At 37.6% G+C, this 24,965-nt stretch overlaps 1 protein-coding gene across 1 annotated transcript in view; it reads right to left on the bottom strand.

The window, feature by feature from the left end:
- The window catches only part of ASXL3 (ASXL transcriptional regulator 3), a 174,875-nt gene that overhangs the window by 119,630 nt on the left and 30,280 nt on the right, over window positions 1-24,965 (bottom strand). Inside the window, exons 2-3 of the mRNA XM_023543899.2 lie at window positions 17,213-17,321; window positions 15,808-15,916 (exon numbers count right to left, since the gene is read on the bottom strand). Of these exons, the coding sequence (XP_023399667.2) occupies window positions 15,808-15,916; window positions 17,213-17,321 (218 nt within the window). The remainder of the gene's footprint in view (window positions 1-15,807; window positions 15,917-17,212; window positions 17,322-24,965) is intronic.

Here is a 24,965-nt window from a genome sequence, read left to right on the forward strand (position 1 = left end):
GCGACCCCATGGGGCTTCCAAGGCTGTGAATCTCTACAGAAGCCAACTGCCACATCTTTCTCATGGAGAGCCACTGGGCCCACCTTTGGGTTAGCAGTCAATCGCTTTAACCACTGCACCACCAGGGATCCTCCTATAAGTGATTATTAAACTAAATTGCTGGACTTAATTTTCATTAATTTACTTAAAATAGCTATTTTTAAAGTTAATTTTCAATTATTGTTTTTAACAAGAAAACATCAAAGAGGATGTCAGCAAAGCAGTTTGTATTATGAAAAAGCATACATAAAAAGTGAAAATTCTTTTTTTATTAAAATTTGAAAACAGAAGCCTTCTTTATTTATTTATTATCCTAATGACAATTACAAAAAAATATGGAAGCCAAACCACAAAGCCTTCCTTTGCAAGTCAGTGGGAAGCTGCAGGACCTACCACTAACTACAAATACACTTACCTTGGGTGTCTGTCAGTTTGTCGTACTGTGGAGGCTTGCATGTTGCTGTGAAGCTGGAAGCTATGCCACCGGTATTCAGATACCAGCATGGTCACCCACAGAGGGCAGGTTTCAGCTGAGCTTCCAGACTAAGATAGACTAGGAAGAAGGACCCGGCAGTCTACTTCTGAAAACCATTAGCCACTGAAAACCTTATGAATACCTTGGGTACTGTTTTATTTTTAGAGGAAAGTTACAGCTTGGTGGCTTTCCACAGTGAAAGAAAAACAAAGAGAATTAAAGCCAAGCAATCAGAATGCTAATAGAAAATTGTAGGAGTTATATGGGGGCAGAGCCACAACGCAGGCCAGAATCTGGGCACTGTATAATCACTGCAATACAGATATTTCCTACTATTAATTACACTAAGTCCCATTGGACCACACAATAAGCAACGGGCTATCTGAGGGCATTAGCGTTTGAAGGTCTAATAAAGACAGGGAGTGGAGCATTCTTTGACCAATTTCATTACTATCAGTTCTCGCTCCAACCTCTCTTTTCAATTTTGTGAACAATCAAACTAGATGCTCTCAAATCACATTAGTTTTCTGTAAAGATAATCCTGACGCAAGCTATAGGCTCAATAACATTTTTATGAAAAAAAATTAATCAAATTGTAGGTAGTATATTGGGGCTTACATTGGCTCACTGCTATCATTCAACAGGATTTTAAAAGAGGGCTTGGTCTTAGGCGAAGCTTATTTATTTATTAATCATTCACCCACACATACAACGTTTACTGAGCACCTTTCTTCACATCAAGCACCGTATATGGTGCTGGAGAAAAACACCAAGACTCAAGGCTTGATTTTGAGTACATAAGGTTTAAAACATATTTTCAAAGAACAATGGTATGGACCCATTAGCTCTACCTGAGGAAAATGAAGTCCATGAAAACCTAGCAATGATAACTAAAATTTGTTTTGAGCAATCAATACATAGACAATTAGAAGTTATAAGTTTGAATTATAATGTGTTATTATATGTAGTATTTATATTTGAAATTTTTTTTCTATCAGATGTTCTGAATATACACAACAAAATACATGCCAAGAATGGTTAAAAAAAAAAAAAATGACTTAAAGAAGTACAGGAAACACATCTGACCCCAACTCAATCTCTCCTAAATGTCAGTTCTTTCACAGAAAAGACAATTTCTTAATCCTTTTTTATCCAGATTAAGGAGAGCTGCCCTCTCTCAAAACACTCCTTTTCTAAGATAAATACATAGTATTTGAGTTTCAACAATTTTCTTTGTTGCCTTCAAAGAGAGCATTCAAAAGGTATGAGATGCCAGAAAGGCCAGAGATACTAGCTCACAGAAATACTAGAGAGAGCAACACCAGCAATGTAATAATGGAAATAACAATTTTCAATGAAGAATCTAAACAGTAAAAGTATTGATAGTCTTTTAAAAATATTTAGAACAATAACTTCTATGCCTAACATACCTAACAATTTATATAACTGAAACTGCTACTACATTTTATAATCTTCTTCATTAGCCCAAATGTTTGCAGAAAAGATATAAAATTTTAGCAACTAAAGATCCTTAAGAAGCAAGAGAGCTATTATTTCCTTAAAATATTAAGTAGAAATGCATGTAGTTAACCCATCCCAGTTGTTCAGACCAAGAAAAGCTTGCTTATTTCTCTGAGATCCTCACCCTACTCCGAAAAAGTGGCATGCAAAAACAAAAGAATAAACCAACAGGAATTGGTGAACCAGATGATTATTTACATTAGCAATACATTTAAGCAAGAACATGTGCCTATAAAATGAAATCACGCAAGACACTTTTTTAACAATTTTGGTGGCTGGTATCATATGCTACAGATGGTACTCGTCTGATACCAGAGAGTTGGACATACCCCAACTTCACTGCAATGCCCACCAATAATATTTCACAAACACTTCTGTTTGCAATGAACAAGCCACTGAAGCTCCATAGGTAATTAGGAGGAAAACTTTATACACTGAAGTTATAGCTCTAAAAATTCTTCCTACAAGCACTCAATTCATCGAACAGGGCAATATAGTCATATTAACATTTCTAGATAAACATAAAGATAATCCTTCAAAACAAAACCAGAAAAGAGAAACTCAAACCAGAAATAAGTAGATTTGGAGGAGAAAGTATACCCTGTAGGTAACAGCCTTTAACCCCACCTACCATAGAACCAACAAGAATTTCTCTCAGAGTTATGGAGGGTAGCATCTGAAAACATGATGTTTGTGTGGGGGGTAAACACAGTAGAGGATATTTCCTTTAAACTGACACAACATCTGTGATCTGCTAAGCTGCATCAGGTTCCTGAAACATCTGCCTGAGAATTAAGCAAATGACCTAGAAAGTGAGAAATAGAAGAAAGAGGACAGGAAGAATAGCAATGAAAGGTTGGCACAGGTCACGGGAAAGTGCCTCATTCACTCATAGGTATCACTATCAATTACTTTATACTTCAACATGTAAAATACCAATTCTACTGTAAAGGAAAGCTAGGGAAGGCACCTAATTATTTGGGAAATGGACATACAGTTATCTCCTTAGAGAGAAGGCAGAGAAGGGATTATCAATGAAAAGAGACTTTTTTTTTTTTTTAACAGCATGTGTGTTTTGTTTCTATGTATGAATCAAAAACTACATAAATCAATTTTTTAAAAATTAGCTAGTTAAGATGAGTAATTGGGGAAATACCTTTAATTTTTGTTTTTATTTAAGTGGGCATTTGTTTTTACTGTGAGATCATATTCTCCTTCTAATCTTTATCTCCACGTTATTAATGATTTCTCTCACAGCATTATCTGTGCTTAAAAAGAAAACTTACTCTTCCTCCATGACTCCAGGTTGTTAAAACTGACCAAAATCCATTTGTAAAAGAACAAAGTTCACAGTTCAAGGGGAAATATGTAAGAAAAAGAGGCCCCTAACGGAAGAAAGAAATGGAAAATAGTATCTATAAGTAATGTTTGAAAGGGCTGGGATAAGCCATTTGGAGAAGTGCCGATGAAGGGGGTGGTATGTAGATGGTGCCCAGCTGTTCTCCATCACTGGAAAGTTAAAAAAAAAAAAAAAAAAACAGGAAACTAGTTTTAATTTAAAGTATAAAAGATTTCAGCATAAGGAAAAAATTTGTGACTATAAAGGTTAACAAAATACCCAGGGACAAATATAAGGGAGACTGTGAGATTCCTAGCCCACTGGACATCTACTATTAGAATTAATGTCTAACTGAATTGACTGATTTAAGTAAAATAATGGTGCGAGAGAAGATCCAGGGCTGCACGATCTTTTGAAGTCCCTTCTACTTCTCATAAACAGTAAAACCTGTAGGCTGGGAAGAAAGAAAAAAGAATGAGAAAGAGTGGGCAGAGGAAGTTTTATATCCTGCCAATGGTCACTTCTGACTGTGAAGAGTGTTCTCATTCTTCAGTATTTCTTCCATGTGTAGCTAAAACAACATAATTTACACATACTTAAGTTTCTCTAGGCCACCAAGGAAGAGCAGGTGTCCATGAAATAACAAAGCCATTAAGTAAAATGGATATGTTGGATGAAAGACAAAAAAAAGAAAGTTTAATCCAAGAAAATGAGGGAACCTGATACAGACACTGAAATAATTCCTTTTCTTCACCTGCAAGATTCTTAGGAATGAATGTCAGGCAAGGATTAATCATGCTGTCTTGTCTTCCTCCGTGAACACTCAGAAACCTGTAAATACCTTCATAAATCCTCATCCTCCTGAACACAAATATAGACACACACACCATGCTATGTAAAATCACACTGGAGTATTCACAGGCAACCTACTGAAAACCTCCAGCAAAACGAGACGAGTATATACATGACTGCAGCACTATATCCACAGGGAACTGCCAGAAATTCAACCCAGATTCGGAAGAGAACATAGAACCATGGATATCATTGCTGATATCAGATGGATCCTGGCTGAAAGCACAGAATACCAGAAAGATATTATCCTATGTCTTACTGACTATGCAAAGGCATTCAACTGTGTGTATCATAACAAATTATGGATAACATTGTAAAGAATCATAATTCCAGAACACTTCACTGTGCTCATGAGGAACCTGTACATAGATCAAGAAGCAGCTGCTTGAACAGAACAAAGGGATACTGTGTGGTTTAGTCAGGAAAAGTTATGCGTCAGGATTGTATCCTTTCACCATACTTATACAATCTGTATTCTGAACAAATAATCAGAGAAGCTGAACTATATGAAGAAGAATGGGGCATCAGGATTGGAGAAAGACTCATTAATAACCTGTGATATGCAGATGCCATAACCTTGCTTGCTGAAAGTGAGGAGGACTTGAGGCACTTACTGATGAAGCTCAAAGACCACAGCCTTCGGTATGGGTTACACCTCAACATAAAGGAAACAAAAATCCTCACAGCTGAACGATTAAGCAACATCATGATAAACAGGGAAAAGACTGATGTCAAGGATCTCATTTTACTTGGATCCACAATCAACATCCATGGAAACAGCAATCAAGAAATCAAAAGATATCGCCACAGTAGTCAAAACAGCCTGGTGCTGGTACAACAGATACGTAGGCCAATGGAGCAGAATTGAGAATCCAGACATAAATCCATTCACATAAGAGCAGCTGATACTTGACAAAGGCCCCAAAGCAGTTAAATGGGGGAAAACTCAGTTTTTTTTTAACAAATGGTGCTAGCATAACTGGATATCCATCTGCAAAAAAAAAAGAAACAAGACCCATACTGCACACCATACACAAAAACCAACTCAAAATGGATGAAAGACCTAAATATAGAATCTAAAATGATAAACATCATGGAAGAAAACATAGGGACAACGTTAGAAGCCCTAATACATGGCATAAACAGTATACAAAATGTTACTAACAGTACAGAAAAAAAAAAGTAGGTAACTGGGAGCTCCTAAAAATCAAACACCTATGACCATCCAAAGGCTTCACCAAAAGAGTAAAAAGATTACCTACAGACTGGGAAAAAGTTTTTAGCTATGATATTTCTGATTAGTGGCTGATCTCTAAAGTCTACATGATATTGCAAAAACTGAACAACAAAAAGACAAATAACCCAATTAAAAAACGGGCAAAAGATATGAACAGACAATTCACTAAGAAGACATTCAGGTAGCTAACAGATACATGAGGAAATGCTCACGATCATTAGCCATTAAAGGAATGCAAATCAAAACTACAATGAGACTCCATTTCACGGCAACAAGGCTGGCATTAATCCAAAAAACACAAAATAAATGTTGGAGAGGCTGTGGTGAGATTGGAACACTTCTACACTGCTGATGGGCACGTAAAATGGTAAAACCACTTTGGAGATTGATATGGCACGTCCTTAAAAAGCTAGAAATAGAACTACCATACAATCCAGCAATCCCACTCCTTGGAATATATCCTAGAGAAATAAGAGCCTTTACATGAACAGATATATGCACACCCATGTTCACTGCAGCAGTGTTTGCAACAGCAAAAAGATGGAAGCAACCAAGATGCCCATCAACAGATGAACAGATAAATTATGGTATATTCACACAATGGAAAACTACACATCGATAAAGAACAGTCAGAAATCTGTGAAACATTTTATAACATGGAAGAATCTGGAAGGCATTATACTGAGTAAAATTAGTTGCAAAAGGACATATTGTATAAGACTACTATTACAAGAACTCAAAGATCAGTTTAAACAGAGAAGAAAATATTCTTTGACGGTTACAGGAGGGGGGAGGGAGGGAGGGTGGGAGAGGGGTATTCACTAATTAGATAGTAGATAAGAACTACTCTAGGTGATGGGATAGACAACACACAATACAGGTGAGGTCAGCACAACTGGACTAAACCAAAAGCAAAAAAAGTTTCCTGAATAAACTGAAGGCTTCGAAGGCCAGCGTAGCAGGGGCAGGGGTTTGGGGACCATGGTTTCAGGGGACATCTAAGTCAATTGGCATAATAAAATCTACTAAGAAAACATTCTGAAACCCACTTTGGAGAGTGGCGTCTGGGGTCTCTAACGCTAGCAAGCGGCCATCTAAGATGCATCAACTGGTCTCAACCCACCTGGACCAAAGGAGAATGAAGAACACCAAAGACACAAGGTAATTATGAGCCCAAGAGGCAGAAAGAGCCACATGAACCAGAGACTACATCAGCCTGAGACCAGAAGAACTAGATGGTGCCTGGCTACAACCGATGACTGCCCTGATGGGAACACAAGAGAGAACCCCTGACAGAGCAGGAGAGCAGTGGGATGCACACCCCAAACTCCCATAAAAACACCAGACTTAATGGTCTGACTGAGACTAGAAGGACCCCAGTGGTCATGGCCCTCAGACCTTCTGCTGGCCCAGGGCAAGAACCATTCCCAAAGCCAACTCTTCAGACAGGGATTGGACTAGACAATGGGATGGAGAGGGATGCTGGTGAGGAGTGAGCTTCTTGGATCAGGTGGACACTTGAGACTGTTGGCATTTCCTGTCTGGAGGAGAGATGACAGGGTAGACAGGGTTAGAAGCTGGTAGCGTGGACACAAAAAGAGAGAGTGGAGGGAGGGAGCGGGCTGTCTCATTACGGGGAGAGCAATTGGGAGTATGTAGCAAAGTGTATTTAAGTTTTTTGTGAGAGACTGACTTGATTTATAAACTTTCACTTAAAGCACAATAAATATTAAAAGAAATCAAAAGACACATCACATTGGGCAAATCTGCTGCAAGAGACCTCTTTAAAGTATTGAAAAGCAAAAATGTCACCTTGAAGACTAATGTGCGCCTGACCCAAGCCATGGTGTTTTCAATCGCCTCATATACATGAGAAAGCTGGACAATGAATAAGGAAGACTGAAGAAGAACTGAAGCCTTTGAACTGTGGTGTTGGCACACAATATTGAATATACCAAGGGCTGCCAAAAGAACAAACAAATCTGTCTCGTAAAAATTACAACCAGAAAGCTCCTTAGAAGCCAGGATGGCGAGACTACATCTCACATACTTTAGACATGTTATCAGGAGGGACCAGTCCCTGGAGAAGGACATCACACTTGGTAAAGTAGAGGGCCAGGAAAAAAGAGGAATACCCTCAACAAGATGGACTGACACACTGGCTGCACCAATGGGCTCAAGCATAACAATGACTGTGAGCATGGCGTAGGACCCGGCAGTGTTTCGTTCTGTTGTACACAGGGTCACTGTGAGTCAGACCTGACTCAACAGCACCTGACAACAACAATATATTATGAGGAGAGAGAAAACAGGTTGGCACCATATTCAAAAGTTACTTAAAATACCACCTTCCCAACTCCACAATGGCCCTTATTATCATTTCCTCTGTTGTTTTTGTTGTTAGCTGCCATCAAGTTGGCTCCCACTCATGGTAACCCCATAGACAACAAAATGTTGTCCAGTCCTGTGTCATCCCCATGGTATCAGACCATTGTGATCTGTATGGTTTTCACTAGCTGATTTTCCGAAGTAGATTGTCAAGCATTGCTTCCTAGTCTGTCTTGGTCTGGAAGCTCCACTGCAATCTGCTTGGCATCATAGCCACATGCAAGCTTCCACTGCAGCAGTTCTGCAGGAAGGACCCTGGCTGGAAATCAAGCCCCTGTCTCTCTCATGGAAGTTCTACCACTGAACTCCCCAAAATCTCTTCCTTTCCCCTCCCACTGTGTAAAAGTGCCATCAGCGTGACTGCCACCTGACGGTGCCTGAACCAAAGCACTACTTTCAGCCTCATTAGAGCGTGCCTCACTTTCTCTAGGATGCTGCTCATTTGTATGTTAACTGATGTCTCAGCAGAGAGCTAGCCACACACTTCAGGCCACCTTCAAGCTCTCTTTACTTCTGGAAAAAAGATCCCTCAAACTGTGGCTTCTGAGCCAACAAATACAAAGAGTGAGCTGAATAATGTTTTATTAAGTTAATACAACTTTGCCAAGAATAACAGAATCAGAAACCAACTTATAAAACTGGCCGTAAAGAATAATGAAAGAAGACCATATAAAATATTGGAATCATTATTTACCCAGAGATCTAAAGACTAAAACAGGCTACATGTTCTATTTTTTTCCTAAACAGAGACTTTTAAAATACTAATTCCCCCGCTAAAGCTCCACCTCCTCCCTGAAAGACATTAGGGTTAATAACAAGCAGAACCTTTTTTGATCTCTGTGAGTGAAAACTGTACATTCTCCAGTTTCTTCATATTAAAAAGTAAGTAAGATGGTTGCTGTTGACTTTACACATGAAATATATTAGGACTACAAAAAGAAAAACTCATTTTTTTCTTGTTAATAACAACGTATAAACAGAGGGTAAAGACTGTAAACTAATGATATCATTTCAAATAAAACACATATAGTTTCACAGACTAGCAGTGCATTGTAAGTCACAACTTAATATGTGTAAGCAGATTTATGATATACCAATGTATTATGCTCAAAAAGCAAGTCAAACACACACAGACACATAAATCTCTGCCTAAAATAGCCCATAAAATTCAAGATATTTTCTTTGGGTGACACAGATGTATGCTTATATTGGCATAAATGGTCATGGGTTGTCAACACAGATGTATCATGTGATTCACCTAAATCACACTTTGATCTCTAGAGCTCGGCTTGTAGAATCTGAACAGTGTACTTTCTCAAGTCTATAGACTCGAATTCTTATTAAGAAACTATTTAGGAGTTATATAAATATAATATATAACCATAGATTTTGTGTCGTGGAAATTCTATAATATACCATGTTTCCACATTGTAAAAATTTTCAACAAAACTTAAAATATATATATTTTGACAAAGTATCTCCCATTATAAAAAGAATCTGTTTCCCTGGCCCACCAATTCTAAGAAAAGGACTGTCATTATCTTAGCTCTGCCTGAGGTCTCAAGTGCTACTCACTGTGATCAAGCACTGCAGAGTAGAAGCTTAATTTCTTTATTGATAGTTTTTGTAAAGTGCTTTCTTCTCAAATTCTTCTCTGCTTCCCCTCTTTTAATGGTGCAGCAAATGTCAACTAATCTTTACTAATTTGAAATAACTCTACGGTAGCAGAAGCTCGCTCTTCTGATTGCCTCAAGGGGTGTCTTACCAACTTATGTTTATTCACCTCAATACTCTTACTCTTTCATCCTAAAGGAGGAATGGGAGAGGGCAAGGGGAATAAAGACAGAAAAACAGATGGTGGGTTCCCTTTCTTTTCCTCTCTCTCCCTTTCTCCTTCACTCTCATTTCCCTCCCCCCCTCCCTCTGCCTTCCCTTCAGGCCCCTTCTCTCTCTCACTCTAGTCCTCCCCTGCAACCTAACCTCTGCTCTTGGAGCAGATTTTCCATTTCCAAGGTATATTTGTACAGCTAAAAAGAAGCATGGAATGTATTCAGTCTAACTTCTGGTTCAACTTCATATTGGAAAGTATAGTAAGCAAGGAAATTGCCTAATCCAGTTCAGTTTTGTGGAATTTACTACTGATTTGCAAGAAATCATGTGTTATCACACTCTTGAATTCGGATAAGCCAAAGGCTCCCCAAATGCTCAAGTGTATATAATCAGATTTGGACAAACGTTGGCAGGGCAAACTGTATCAGTGACTACTCGCTAATAATTGTTCCCTTTGGTTCCTGGCTGAATATCCAAGTGGTTAGAGTATGGCCTTTCGCATCAGTCACACTGGGCTTGCAACTTGGCTGGGACAATTAACCTAAGTTTCAGTTTTCTCACTGTGAAAAATAATAATAATCAAGTCAATAAATATTATCAAGGAGCCCCAGTGGCACAAATGGTTAAGTGCTCAGCTGCTAATTGAAAGGTTGGAGGTTCAAACCTACTCAGTGGCTCCGCAGGACAAAGACCTGGCAATCCGCCTCCATTACAATTCAAACCCCAAACCAAACCTGTTGCCGTCGAGTCTATTCTCACTCATAACAACTCTGTAGGACAAAGCAGAACTGCCCCACAGAGTTTCCAAAGTTCTAATCTTTTAGGAAGCACACCGTCACATCTTTCTTCCGAGGAGCAACTGGTGGGCTCGAACTGCCAACCTCTTGGTTCACAGCCAAGCACTTAACCAATGTGCCACCAGGTCTCCTTTCCATTAAGATTACAGCCAAGAAAACCCTATAGGGCAGCTCTACTCTGTTACATGAGGTCACTAGAGGCAGAACTGGCACCTAACACCAACATGAATATGGCCTATCTTACAGAAATGCCAGGAAGATTAAAGAATGTGCACATAAACAGCTTACGAAGGCTAAGCACTGTAAGCACTCAATACATGTTAGAGATCTAGGTTTGGAAATAAATTCTAAGGTGAAACTGACAGGTTGTACACTGAGACAGGAGTAGGATACACACTTAAACGGGAGGAAACACACTTGTCCTACAAGAAGCAATTATGGTTTGCTGTAAGATGCAAAGTGGGCAAGTTGAGGAATACTCAAGGAAATAAGCTATTTGCTATTCTTCCAGTGATGCCCCAAAGCAATTTCCCTAATGCTTCAAAGGAGAGACCAGGAAATTTAGTTTTGGTCACATTAGCTGAATACATGTGGTTATGGGTTGTTTTGTGAAGTACTCAATCACAGTTCAAATTAAGGGAGCCCTGCTCTGGTTTAATTATGGGATGAGTACTCTCCACCGGATCCCCACCCCTCCCACCTACTAAAACCCTTTCACTGTTCCTTCTGGAATTTGAAGTTAGTCATTACCCAGACCTCCCATATCCTCCATCTTTCATCTGAACATTCTCTTCCCATCTTGATCTACAAATCTGGCTGTCTCTTACGGACACTGATTTCCCCGAAGCCCTCACACTCAGGTAATGGCCTTTTCCTTTCCCACCTCTCTTACACCACAGTGCCTGGATGTGAAATCATTGTTGTTGTGTGTTGTTGAGTTGACTATGACTCACAGCAACCCTGTGGACAGATAGAACTGCCCATAGGGTCTCCTAAGCTATAATCTTTAAAGAAGCAAACTGCCTGGTCTTTTCTCCTTCAGACCTACTGATGGGTTCGAACCATCAATCTTTCAGTTAACAGTCGATCACCTAACCATTGCACCACTAGGGCTCCTATTCTCATTGTTGCTTCCAGATCATTCTCCCTTCCTGCTCCCCAGATGTTTCCAGCACTATATCTCATGTCATTAGACTTTACTACCAATAACCCTCCTTATTATACTTATCTGCTTCCTTGGAGGAAAGGATGGTGAGATTTTGTCTCATGTACTTTGGACATGTTATCAGAAGGGAACAATCCGTGGAGAAGGACAGCATGCTTGGTAAAGCAGAGGGTCAGCGAAAAAGAGGAGGACCCTCAACCAGATGAACTGACACAGCGGCTGCAACAATGGGCTCAAACACAGCAGTGATTGTGAGGATGGCACAGGACCAGGCAGTGTTTTGTTCCGTCGTATATAGGGTCGGAACTGACTCAAGGGGACCTAACAACATCATCATCGCTAACTCCTGAGTTACTACCCTTCTTCATTTTTTGAGTATTTTAGCTCTTAAGCATCACTCTCATTTAATGCTAGTTCTACCATAATTGTCTGTTCCAATATCCATGCAGATGATTCCCTAATATTTTAGTCCAGGGCCACCACCAGCCTTTACAACATCTTTGTGTGTATAAGAAAAAAGCAATCTTTCCTTCAGGTAGAGCAAGTCCCATGATATGGCACTAGGCTGGGCAAACTGAAGGCTGCTGCTTTTTACCTCCTAAATTTCATCCCCTTCCTCTTCAACCAGGCAACTCTGAAGAGGGCACATGCTGCCTAACCATTCGTGGCAGACTTAAACCTAGTCTTACTCAAAACTCAATTTCATACATCCGATGCTCACATCACCTACCCTTCTAACTCACTTCCTCTAGAGTACGAAATTAAACCCTCCTTCAACCCCAAGGAAACCCCATACTTTATACTACCTCTCAATCATGTCTTCATTCACCCCCACAATCAGCTTAAAGTTCAGTTGTAACTTCTTTAGTCCCCATCACAACTTGACATGTCAAAAACTTTGACACATTTGAATTACTCCTTCCCCAGAAACACTTTATTCTCTTGGCTTCCAACCCATTGCCATTGAGTCGATTCCGATTCATAGTGATGCTATAGGACAGAGTAGAACTGCCCCACAGGGTTTCCAAGGAGCGCCTGGTAGATTCAAACTGCTGACCTTTTGGTTAGTAGCTAAGCTCTTAATCACTGCGTCACCAGGAAGACAGAAAACAATTTGTTCTGTTCATTCATTTCCTGTCTCATTTGCTGATTCCTACATGTGATCCAACCTCTTAATATTGAAGTGTCTCTGGACTCAGCCTTGTCTCTTCTATTTGCCTTCACATCCTTAGTAATCCCAACCAGTTTTACGTCTTTAAATGCCATCTATCAACTGGCAACTTCCAAATGTATATCACCAGCAAGGTCTTTCTTCTGAACTTCAGAGAAAAAAAAAGATAACTCTAATTACTTAACATACCCACCCCAATGTTGAAAAGCAGTCTCATATTTAATCTGCCCAAAACTGAGCTCCTGATTAACAACCCCCTACCTTACACTGCTTCTTTTGCAAATTTTTCTACGTAAGCTAATGGCAATTTTTCTACTTGCACACAATCCAACTTTGGAGTCATCCTTACTTTCTTCATCTCATATTTCCATTCATCTGCCAGCAAATCCTGTTAGATCTACCTTCAAATATATCCAGAATCCAGTAACTTCTTACCACCTCCACTACTACTTTCTTGATTCAATTCACCATCACACCTCTCACCTAGATTATGGCAATAGCTTCTTAACTGGTCTCCCTGTTTTTGTACTTATTTCCCTACTTTTCTTGTCTTCAATAATCCTGCTGAAATATAAGCCATATCACTATGTATCTTTAGCCCAAAACCCTATAACTGTTGAACATCTTACTCGAATCAAAAGTTGCTATTAAGGTACTACACATTCTAGCCCCTATCACTACCATGACTTTGTATCTTATGGTGCTTCTCCCTTGCTCCCTCCAGCTTCCCAGCCACACTGGCCTCTTGCTATTTTGGGAACATTCCAAGCACTCTCCTGCCTCAAGACTTTTGTATTTGCTGTTCCCTCTACCTGAACTCTCCACCCTTAAATATCTCTTCCCTCACTTCCCTTGGGTCTTCTGTCAAATGGACCCCTCTCCTCCTCTTGTAACCCCTCTATTTAATTTATTTTGTCCAATATCACTTTCCACCACTTACTAGGCTGTAAACCAAAATTCACTGCCATCAAATCAGTTCAACTCATGGCAAATCCATGTGTTTTAAAAGTAGAACTGTGCTTCATAGGGTTTTCTGGGGGGCTGTAATCTTATGGAAGTAGATTGCCAGGCCTTTCTTCCACAGCATGGCTGGGTGGATTCAAACCACCAACCTTTAGGTTAGCAGCTGAGAGGAAAGTGTTTACACCACCCAGGGACCTTAACAAAATATTTCCTATTTATATCGCTACTGTCCGTCTCTCTCAAAAAGCATAAACTCCACGAGAGGCTTGTTTCTGTTTTTTACAGATGTAAATACAATGTCTTGAACAGACACATAGTAAAAATTAAATATATATGTTGAGACAAAAAAGAGAAGAGGGAGAGAGAGAGAAAGTGCTCATGCGAGCAGATATTAAAATGACAGAAATGATCCCAGTAAGATTCTCCTTCACCTTACCGAAGAAGAAGGGTATGCCCATTGACAAGACCTTCTAGACAACAGGAAGTTGCCATGCATCATTCTTGTTCTCTCCCTAGCCACGAGGACTGCTCATGGTTCTCAACACTAACATAACAATGGGGGGTTTGCATTTTGAAAGAGTCCAGGAATAGCGACATCAAGTAAAATAAATGAAAGTTAGTTAAAACTTGGTAGACAAAGCAGCAGTCTGCAGTCGTTTTACTACAAGAATCTGTTTCCTGTGTTACATTCACAACCTCTGCTACAGATCAGTAGGAACTGAAGCAATACCAGTCTCACGGGGCCCATCAGAAAGCATATCAGTTTAAAGGGCAGGGGAGTCCACTCAGCATGATACAGAATACAAAGGGATTCCTATGACCATTAATAAAATGAATGGCTTTGGGCTATTATGGAATATGATTATTTCTGCAAGCATCCTTGAAGGCTTGTGTGTTTGAAGATAATTTATATATTTCTATGAGTCTACTTGGAAATCCTGATGGCATAGTGGTTAAAAGCTAAGGCTGCTAATCAAAAGGTTAGCAGTTCGAATCCACCAGGTGCTCCTTAGAAACCACGTGGGGCAGTTCTACTCTGTCCTATAGGGTCTCTGTGAGTCGGAATCAAATTGACAGCTGTGCGTTTGGTTTGGTTTGGTTTATGAGTCTACTAGGAAGCCTGGTGGTGCAGCACTAGGTGCTCAGCTGCTAACCTGCAGGTCGGTGGTTCAAACCCACCAGCTGCTCCACAGGAGGAAGATGTGACAGTCTGCTCCCATAAGGATTTACAGCCTTGGAAACACTATGAGGCAGTTCTACTCTGTCCTACAGAGTCACTATGAGTAAGAATCGACTCCATGTTTTTATTTTTTTATGAGTCTACTGATAGGGGCTTTAAGAACTCATTCTTCCTCTCAAATCATGATCCGGATCTATTTATGGAATTTCTATACAGTGGAAAAAGGTAGAGCCACTTTGTGATACAAAGACCTGCAAAATTACAATGCATAAATGACATACACCAACAGAATCACAATGTCATTGTCTTTAGAATCATAAAAATGAATTAACATGGAAAGAATTCAGAGGTAGGATATGACTCCTTTAGAACTGTGAAAAGGGTCATTTAATTTTCAAAAGTGTTTAACAAGAATATGTCTTGTTTGGCCCTATTTCACTGTGAGGAATGATAGCACTAAGATTAATTTATAAATGACAAACCAAAGAAGAAAGCTATTATAAAAGTACTTATGATCACAGGAAAAATCAGAACCTAATCAGAAATAAAACACCAGTATCCTCAATCACCACATAATAACACCACTAGATACCAGTGATTACCCTTTCAGCTTGTAGGAAAAATACACTGATCCTAGCAACACACAAGAAAATTATCCAGGGAGATGCATGCTATAAAAAACAAAACAAAAAGCAAGGAACTGTCTACTTATCTTAGGTGCTAACTTTTAATCCAAATCGTTCGAAAATAAATCTACCTAAGTAGTAGGGAATTCAATTAGTGAATTATTAGAATTCTATATAAGTTTTAAGAGAACAGGACTTTATATCTTGAAATTCATCACAACTACCTCCGTTTTCCTCTCCATTAGCATTTGCCTCAGCCATTTCTGTGCCATCTAATTCAGACTCACAGCCTAAATCCAATGTTCCATCAGCTGGGCATGACGACTCCTCTTTCTATTAAAAAAAAAAAAAAAAGATAATTTACGGTGATATATCAGCAACTGAAGACATTCAAAATACTTTCGGACTCTTGAAGTATTCTCATATTTTTGATTTGGATTTTCAGTAATAATTTACTTTTTAATGGAAATCACTCCTGGGAAGGGGGCAAACTGAGAAAATAACATTGTTATTGCTGATTTTTTGGAAACTCTTTTAAAATTTGTACAAAGGTTTCCTTTTGACATATGTTGTTGCCATTTCTTCAATTCTACATTCTTCCTTATGTAAGAAAATGTCTTAATAACTCAGAGTTTTAAGAAGTATATGAAACACCCAAGTAACTACAAAAAGCAACTGAAATAATGAAAGTCCTTTTATTTTTTTTTTTATTTAACGTGTTATTTTCTGAAATACACACAGGGACAAGAGCCAGATGCTTAGTAGCTGAGGAAGAATCCCTGGTTCGTTGCCAGGTATAACTTCTGGCATCAAAAAAAAAAAAAACTTCTCAAAGAAAATGAATGAATTTTAAATATAATCCATCATTTATTAAGTTTAAAAAAAAACTATAAGAAATAATATAATGGTTTCACTTGTTCGAATCTATGCAACCATTTGTAGATAATGAGCTTTTGTCCTTTTCTGGAATTTTCCATTTCAGATGGCATTTCCAATTCCAGATGGAATAAGAATTTTATAAAAACAGAAAAACTAAATTCTACTAAAATAATTAAGCCTCAGTTATCTGAAGTTTTTTATATATATATATATTTCTCTGTTCTTCTCATACAACATGTATGTGCTATTTGTAAAACTTACTTGAGGTCACTGCTTGTTTTAAAATTGAATACTTGATTTCAACCAGCAAGTTTTCAAGCAGAAGGAATAACTCTCTTATTTGTACAAAAAGACAGGAAGCCATATAGGTATAAAACCTGTGTATCAACTGATGGTCATTAAGTCAAATAACTTATAACAAATGTGATCATCTCAAACTCCTGGCTGATGATCCATCCACGGCATTCCTCCATGAAAATTTTCAAAAATCAAGAATTTTAAGGAAGCCACAACTATTTTCCATTACCATATGTTAAAGTGGACCACAGATATGTTTTCCTTAAAGAAAAATGTCATTGTTTATTCTTAATATGAAATCATTTTTAAGACATATGAAAACATTTAAAAGGCATATGGGGTCATTCATCTACCTTTCACCCAAATTTGTGTTTACTGTCACATGTCTAAAAAAAAATGCATGAAATATAGTAATAACTTAACAGACATAATATGTAGAACAATCCAACTTACTTTGAGAGCATAGAGGCCTGACTTTCCAGGGATTTTGAAGAATGTTCCATCCCCTATTCGAGTGTTAGTGTGAAGCATTGCATTCAGACAGGCTAATGGAGAGGTTCCACTAGAAAATAAAAGTGTGCAAAGATGAAGCAGTCTGCGATGGAGCTGCTGAGGCAAAACTGTTCTCCTAAGTCTCTTTTATAAAAAAAAAAAAAAAAAAAAAAAAACCCTCTTGCATGCCTTTTTAAAATATCCTCCCAACCCAGAAAACATCTACATTACAATAAAGGGCCAGTATAGTTTCGCCAAAGTTAATCAGATGCATCTGTCTTACAGGCTTCAGGCAAAAAGTCTCCTGAATTAAAATTATGCTTTTATTCATAAAGCAATCAACACTATATTTTAAAGAAACCAAAGCCCAACATTTATGTGGTATTATTTTACAAATAACATCATGAAGCCTCAGTTTTCTAAGTATTACAACTTGATGGCTGCACTTGAATGATCAAAAAAAAAAAAAAAACCAAGTTCAAGGACAGCTTTATCCTATAGGTTGAAAAGCAACAAAAGAATAGTAAGAAACCAGGGAAGAACTGATTTGAAATTACAAGTATTTAAGTTACTTTCAACAGTGCATTTCTCACATGGCCAGATGAGAATCTATGTCTGTGTTTGTGTCTCTGATACAGCTTCTACAGTGAGTCTTTTTCTCAGTTAGATATGTCAAATTAATAAATATGTGTTTGGGAATGGAGCCCAGCTAATAATTATGTTCTGTAGCAAAGATGCAACTGACTGAACGATTAAATCACCAGTTTTTTTTTTCAAAATTAAATCAAGCAGCATTAAATTAATGATTAAAAAATCAACATACATATACAGAAACATTATTGAAATGTATTCATACATTTCAGAAGATGTTTATGAAAGCAATGTTTATGTACCCTGTGGTAGACTTTACACTCTTTTTTGTGTTTTGTTTGCAAATTGGTATTTTTAAAGAGCTAGAATTATCGCTTTCACTTAATTACACTGTTTCCATATACGTTTCACTCCCTAATATGCGAAAAGATCAATGATTGGTCAAACCAATATTGATTAGAAGCCTCAGCCCCACCCCACATGCATCTTAGGGGTTCTGCATCTTTAACACAACACATTCTGAGGTAAGAGAGCCTTTAGGCTATTATACTTTTAAAGGTTCAATTTCTAGGATAAAAAATTATTATTCTGTTATGACATTAAAAGTTTTCTAAAAACCGAGATTATTGAATCGCTTTCTTACAATAAAAAATGCTCCATGGAAAATCACCAGTTCGATGAAAAAGTCAGATTCGCTGAGTTGCCAGAAGACATCATGGTCATAAAAGTTTATAAGAACTATAATAATAGGAACATTCTTTATTATTTTAGGAAGCAATCGCTCTGTGCCGACACATAAATATGATTCCATTGGGTCTGACAGGAAACAAGAGACCTAATAGAAGTTTGGTCGTAACACAATGCAGCTATAAAACTAAAGTACAATGGTAACAGTGTGGTGTGTTTATGTTGTATCTTTCCTCAGAAGCTCCTACAAGCTTACAGACCTCATTTCATTATTATCCCTCATAAAAGATTTTTCTGCTCTTATTTAAGTGGGCCCAAGCATACGTATAGAGTAAAATACACGCATCTCCTCAGAAATGTCTCTCTGCAAAGAGATTCCAGAAAAATAGTGCCATACATATGATATTGTATGCTATAAAATATATTTTTTGTCATTTTACTTTATACAAAAGCATAGACAATTTGAAGCTTGTGATGATTATGCCAGATTTGTGGAGTTTTAATTTAGTGTAACTGTTTTTTTTTTTGTCAGACACGTAGGCTTTCCGCAGGGATGTGGCGAGAAGATGATAACGCTACATGAGATAAAAATTCAATACATTAAAATGACACAACGTAGACTTACTAACATTGTCCACCTCACACCAAACCGCACACATATTCTTGACTCATAAGGTCTAATAACCATAATTCTAAGAACTCAGATTTAAACCATTAAAGAATAATACAGACTTAAAGAAAACTAAAAATTACTAAAGAAGCATTATTTAAAGTCACTATAATTTACATTTGCTTTCTAAGGTTTTTTGTTTCTTTTTTCTAAGGTACAGCAAACTGAAGGTAATTGTAGAAGATAAACTGGCTATTAGGTAGCCAATTTACTGCTATGCTTGCTGCAAACATATGTGATAAGCACCTAGTTTCATACAAATAAGCTCATTTAACATGAATATATTATTTAACTATACTGTTTATTAACTCAGTATACTGAAGATTTACTTTGAAAATATATGAAAATGTGCAATTCACAATCACATGACAATATATTTTCAAAAGTCTTACCGACTACTGTAATGTTCCCAAATCTTTCCCAAAAAAGACATATGAAATTTGTTTTATTTTAAAACCATACAACATTCACATTTAGAGGAATGTGAAAATAATTGGCATTTGGATGTCAAATTTACAACTCAAATCACTCCTTGACTAGTCACTTCGTTTTAAGCATATCACTTGCATTTCTTCACATGAAAAAAACAAATCAAAACAGTACCTTCCATTTTATTTAAAAATGAGAAAGCATTAGCATCAGAAGAATTAAATAATTATTAAAAGGTAAATTATTTATTCAATGCAGAATAGACAAGGAAAATGTATTTTAAAAAAACCTTTCATATTAGTTACTCGTTGCTCTTATTCTCTCCCAACTCCAAAAAATACAGAAAATTTGGACAGCTTTCCCTAAAGAAATGTATGTCTGAATTAACTTCTATGATTTTTACATTCAGAAAAACTAGAGTTCCTAAGTGCCCCACTGGGCCTGTTTTAAGGAACAGCTATTTATCCAAAACAGTGATTAACTGTGAGTATGAAAGACGATATGTTTTAAAAGTCTGTGTTCTTAGAATGAACACCTATATAACGTTTATTATTTTTAATTTTTTTTTTTTACAGTTACTGCCAGGATTAATCAGCTCAGACAGAATCACAGAGTTAAACATTTTATAACAACGTATATGCAGCAACAGCATATCAATGTTTTAACAACAAAAAAACTTTGTAATTTCAAGTTACTTACTTTCTAACAAGATGAATCGAAAGAACCGCAACATTCCGATTTATAAAAGAGAAACAAAGAAAAGAAAAGAAGGAAGTTAGTTTTCTGATTAAAAACACAATTCTGCATCTTACCATTTCAAAATAGGACAATATGCTGAAACACATCAAACTGCTAGATTTGGTTACCAGTGGGGAGGCGAGGAGAAAAGAACTGGGGGGTTAGGGTAAAGGGGATTTCTACTCTCTTCCCTAATACGTCTATACTGTTTTCATTTTGTTCCTGACATACGTGCGTTCACATATTATTTAATAAGCAGGACAATATTTGTTTCTGCCTTCCCCAACTCTTTTCTTTCTTCAATTCCCTATAATTTGACCCTTTTACACCTGCCAGGATAGATATACAGCTTATTCTACTTTTCGTATTTCCCCATAGATGGTAGAGTTGTGGAACCCTTCTGGTTTGTTTTCATTTCCCGCAACCCCTGAAGCAGAACGGGGTGGAATTTGGAGGCAGGGTGCAGGCATAATTTAAACTGTCTAGACATCAAAGAACCCCCCGAGACGCTCTGCAGAACCCCAGTGCTGTGTGAAATACAGAAAAACCATTGCTGTATCTCATCAAATTGTTGATGGAACACATAAAATTTTACTAATAGGGAATGTTCAGTGAAGAAAATGGATGGCCTATCCATTTCAGTAATTTCAAAAACCAGGAAAAATACCTGGAGAATGCAATTGGTAGAAAATTGGTGGACATGACAAAGAAAATATCATAACGGTGGGCCTCTGGTTCTTTGTCTACAAAATAATAAAGCTTAACAAGACAACATTTAAGTAATCCAAATCTTAAACTATTTCATCTTATTATCTCTTACTTAATATAATTATTCAATGAAAGCTATTTCCTGAAAATATTTTTAAAGTTCATTTTCCAAATACGGTGACGTAAAAAAATTAATCTTGCGCTACACAGGCCCAAAAACTCAACAATTCAAAAGCAATTATTAAGAACCATTATTAAACAGTTACTGTGCTAGGTGCTATTAATAGAAACGATTATATATTCACTATCCATTCAAAAGAAAAAAATTAATAACAGGACCTTTTAAATATTTCCGTTATTGATAGCTTGGAGAAAGCATCTCAATTATTATAAAGAATATATTTTTAAGAGAAAATTACATAGGCCTCTGGGGTGCAGGTAATGTTTCTGTTCTTGACACTGGATCTTTGTATTCACCATGTGAAAACCGATTCACTTAGGATTTGTATACTAAAATCTACATATGCTACACTTGACAAAAAAGTTTTAAAAAAATGTGCCCTTGGATTTATGTCCTTTAGGTGTTTAATGGTCATATCCCTACCAGTGGAGAAGTCTGCTATACTTTTACCCGTGAATGAGGATGAGGCAAACACACCTAGGGACACAGTGTACATCAGGTGGTACATCAGAAACGTAGATGATTCAAAGCTACCTTGGAAATCAAGGCCAAACTAACTTCTTATTCTTGAGAAATATTACTGGTAGCCAGGAACTCCCTAAAATGACTGAAAATAAAACCTTAAAAACTGGAGTCCTTTATATGTCATCTGAATAATCCCAGGCCATAAAATAGTAGCCATAAAAGTGACCTACAGCAACCCTGAAATTGGATATTCAAGAAAAACAGCATCTCAAACTTCATAGCGCCTCTAAGAAGATCACTAATGGAAGCTTTTAATGACCACTGACATATGAGAAATAACAAAGATTAGACTTTAGGAACATAAAAAGAAGTAGGAATAACTAATCAACACAAATAAGAGACAGACCATATATAAAGGGAAGATAGTCCGCAAATTTCTAGGTGAAGAATATCTGTGACTTTTAACATTCAGCATGTTTCTGGTGTAAAATTAGAAATGTACTCTTGGCCCTCTTCTATCAGGTGGGGATACTGAGGCAAGAAATAGCTGTCAAGTGGCATAAATTGTGCAATTTTTAACTCTGCTGTTTAGGAACAATTTCAGACTCCAAACCTTAACATGTAGCTCTGATTGGTTTGAACAATATAAAAAGATATTCTTCTTGAAATATAAACAGACATTTGAACTTGGATCTTTTATGTACTTTACAGAGACTACCAAGGTACACTAGACAGCCTATAGTGATTCACAGAGACATGGCCCACTAGACTGACCTTTAGTTTTAGGAGGCAAAAATTCCAAGTCACTAAAACAAGCATAAAAGACTACTTAGTATTATTTTTAAAAAGGGTCTATGAGGAAAGTCAGGGGCCCTGATGGTGCAATGGTTAAATGCTCGGCTGCTAATCAAAAAATCAGCAGTTCAAACCCACCAGATGCTCTGTGGGAGAAAGATATGGCGGTCTGCTCCCATAAAGATTACAGCCATGGCAAGTGTAGGGGGCAGTTCTACTCTGTCACATTGGGTCACGATGGGTCAGAATCGACTCAATGGCACGCAACAATTTACGGAAATTAAGAAATCGCCCTACACAAGTATAAACAAAAGCATATACAGCATCGATGTTATAATTTTTAAAGACCTCCAACTGAAATATGGGGCGAGGTGCTTATCTTTGATTATATACACCCACTAAAGAACATGCCACATCTATAGCTAGATACTGGCAATTTTTCCTCCACAGTCACACGTGTCACACCAGACCACAGTGCCACTGCTATGTCAGAAAGGCAGCAGAGCACAATGAGTAAGGCGGTGGGCAGTAATGAGTAAACCAGTCAGCCTGGATTAACTGCAGGCTAGGCCATTTACCAGCTGAGTGACTTCAACTTCACCTCTCCAGGTCTCAAGTTTCTCAACTGTAAAATGTGAGTAATAAAAGTCACTATTTCAGAGAAGATTATTCTGAAGATAACTAGGCTAATACACGTAAAGCACTTAGAACTGTGTCTGGCATGTGTAAGTGTTCAAAAAAATGTGAGTTTTTTGTTTTTTGTTTTTTTTAATACTACCGCTACCATTAAAAGTAACCAACATCTAGAAGTATGAAGGATGACAAGGGGAAGAAATTAATATTACATCACTTGTTTAAAGGACTGGTTCAGGTAAGATTTTGTTTAACATCTAATTTCATTTTCCCCTCATTAGCAAAAGGAAGTAAAGATGTGGGCATGTATACAACTCTCTTCTATGTCTTCCACATGTGAATGATACTGAAAATAAGTAATAACATATTCAGTAAGGGTAGAGAGAGAAAACTGATAATAATATTCTTATTATAGTTACCATTTATTGAGCACATATATTGTGCCTGGTGGTGCGGTGGCTAAAGTGCTCGGCTGCTAACCGAAAGGTTGGTGGTTCAAACCCACCTGTCGCTCTGCGAGAGAAAGATGTGACAGTCTGCTTTCATAAAGATTACAGCCTGGGAAACCTTACAGGGCAGTTCTACTCTGTCCTACAGGGTCGCTATGAGTCAGAATCGACTTGATGGCAGTGGGTTGCATTCGGTTTGGTTTTAGGTTTTATTGTGCCTGGACACTCTCACAACTATTATCCACATTCCTTACAGTCAACATAAAATATAAACATGATTCCCAGTTTCACACGTGACTAAGGCTCAGAGGTTAAGAACCAAGTCAGACAACAACTAAGTGACAGAGCTAGAATACAAACTCCAATCTGATTCCAAAGCCAATCCCTTTTCACAATCTCACATTCTATCTCCATAGAGTTACCTCCTCCATTTAATTTACCTTGGCTGCTAAGAAAAAACAGCACTGCTGAGAAACAAAAAAAGTTAGCACATAAAGAACCGCCAGAAACTACCAAATGGTAGGGTGGATGGCCCAATCTCCAGTCAACACTGCCCAGAGCCGTGCCTTCCCCAGGGTGGACTTCTAGTGTAATAAAGAATTAGGCTGTACAAGATGCTCCTATCTTCCTCAAGTAATGCTATCCATGAAAACTAGGGATGAAAGAACTTTGAAGGAAAATGGTAGAGAACTCATATCCATAACTGAGATGGCTCTTTGTAGAATCAGATTAATAAAGAATAACACATTCCATTCATTGAACATACATTTACTGCATTGCTTAAGCTCAGTTTTTCCCAAACATAAATAACAAAGGAATCCCCCTCACCATAATAGTTACTAACATCTCCTACTGTAGTTTTCAAAGAAGTAGGCTTGGGGAAACACAACTACACCATATTCGTATCATTGGGATCATTATAAAAACGTACCTACCAGTCATCTCTCCCAGGAATGTTTAATTTCATTAGACAAATGCCAAAAAAAAGAAAATATTTTAAAGGTTTGTAAAATATGTTTTTCAGTTAAAAAAAAAAAAAAACGTAAGTGTGATGATTGTGTTTCCACATGTAAATTCAAAAAATTGAAAATTGTACCTAGGAACTTTAAATGGTTTTGTAATAGCTGCTGTTGTTAGGTGCTGTTGAGTTAGTTCCCACGCATAGCAACACTACGTACAACAGAACGAAACACTGCCTGGTCCTGCATCATCCTCACTATCTTTATTATGCTTGAGCCCATTGTTGCAGCCACTGTGTCAGTCCATCTTGTTGACGATCCTCCTTTTTTCTGCTGGCCCTCTACTTTACCAAGCACCATGGCTTGGGTCAGGAGCACCTTAGTCTTCAAGGTGACAACTTTGCTTTTC

Source organism: Loxodonta africana, chromosome 11 (genome assembly GCF_030014295.1).
Source record: "Loxodonta africana isolate mLoxAfr1 chromosome 11, mLoxAfr1.hap2, whole genome shotgun sequence".
In the NCBI taxonomy this organism is placed as follows: Eukaryota; Metazoa; Chordata; class Mammalia; order Proboscidea; family Elephantidae; genus Loxodonta; species Loxodonta africana.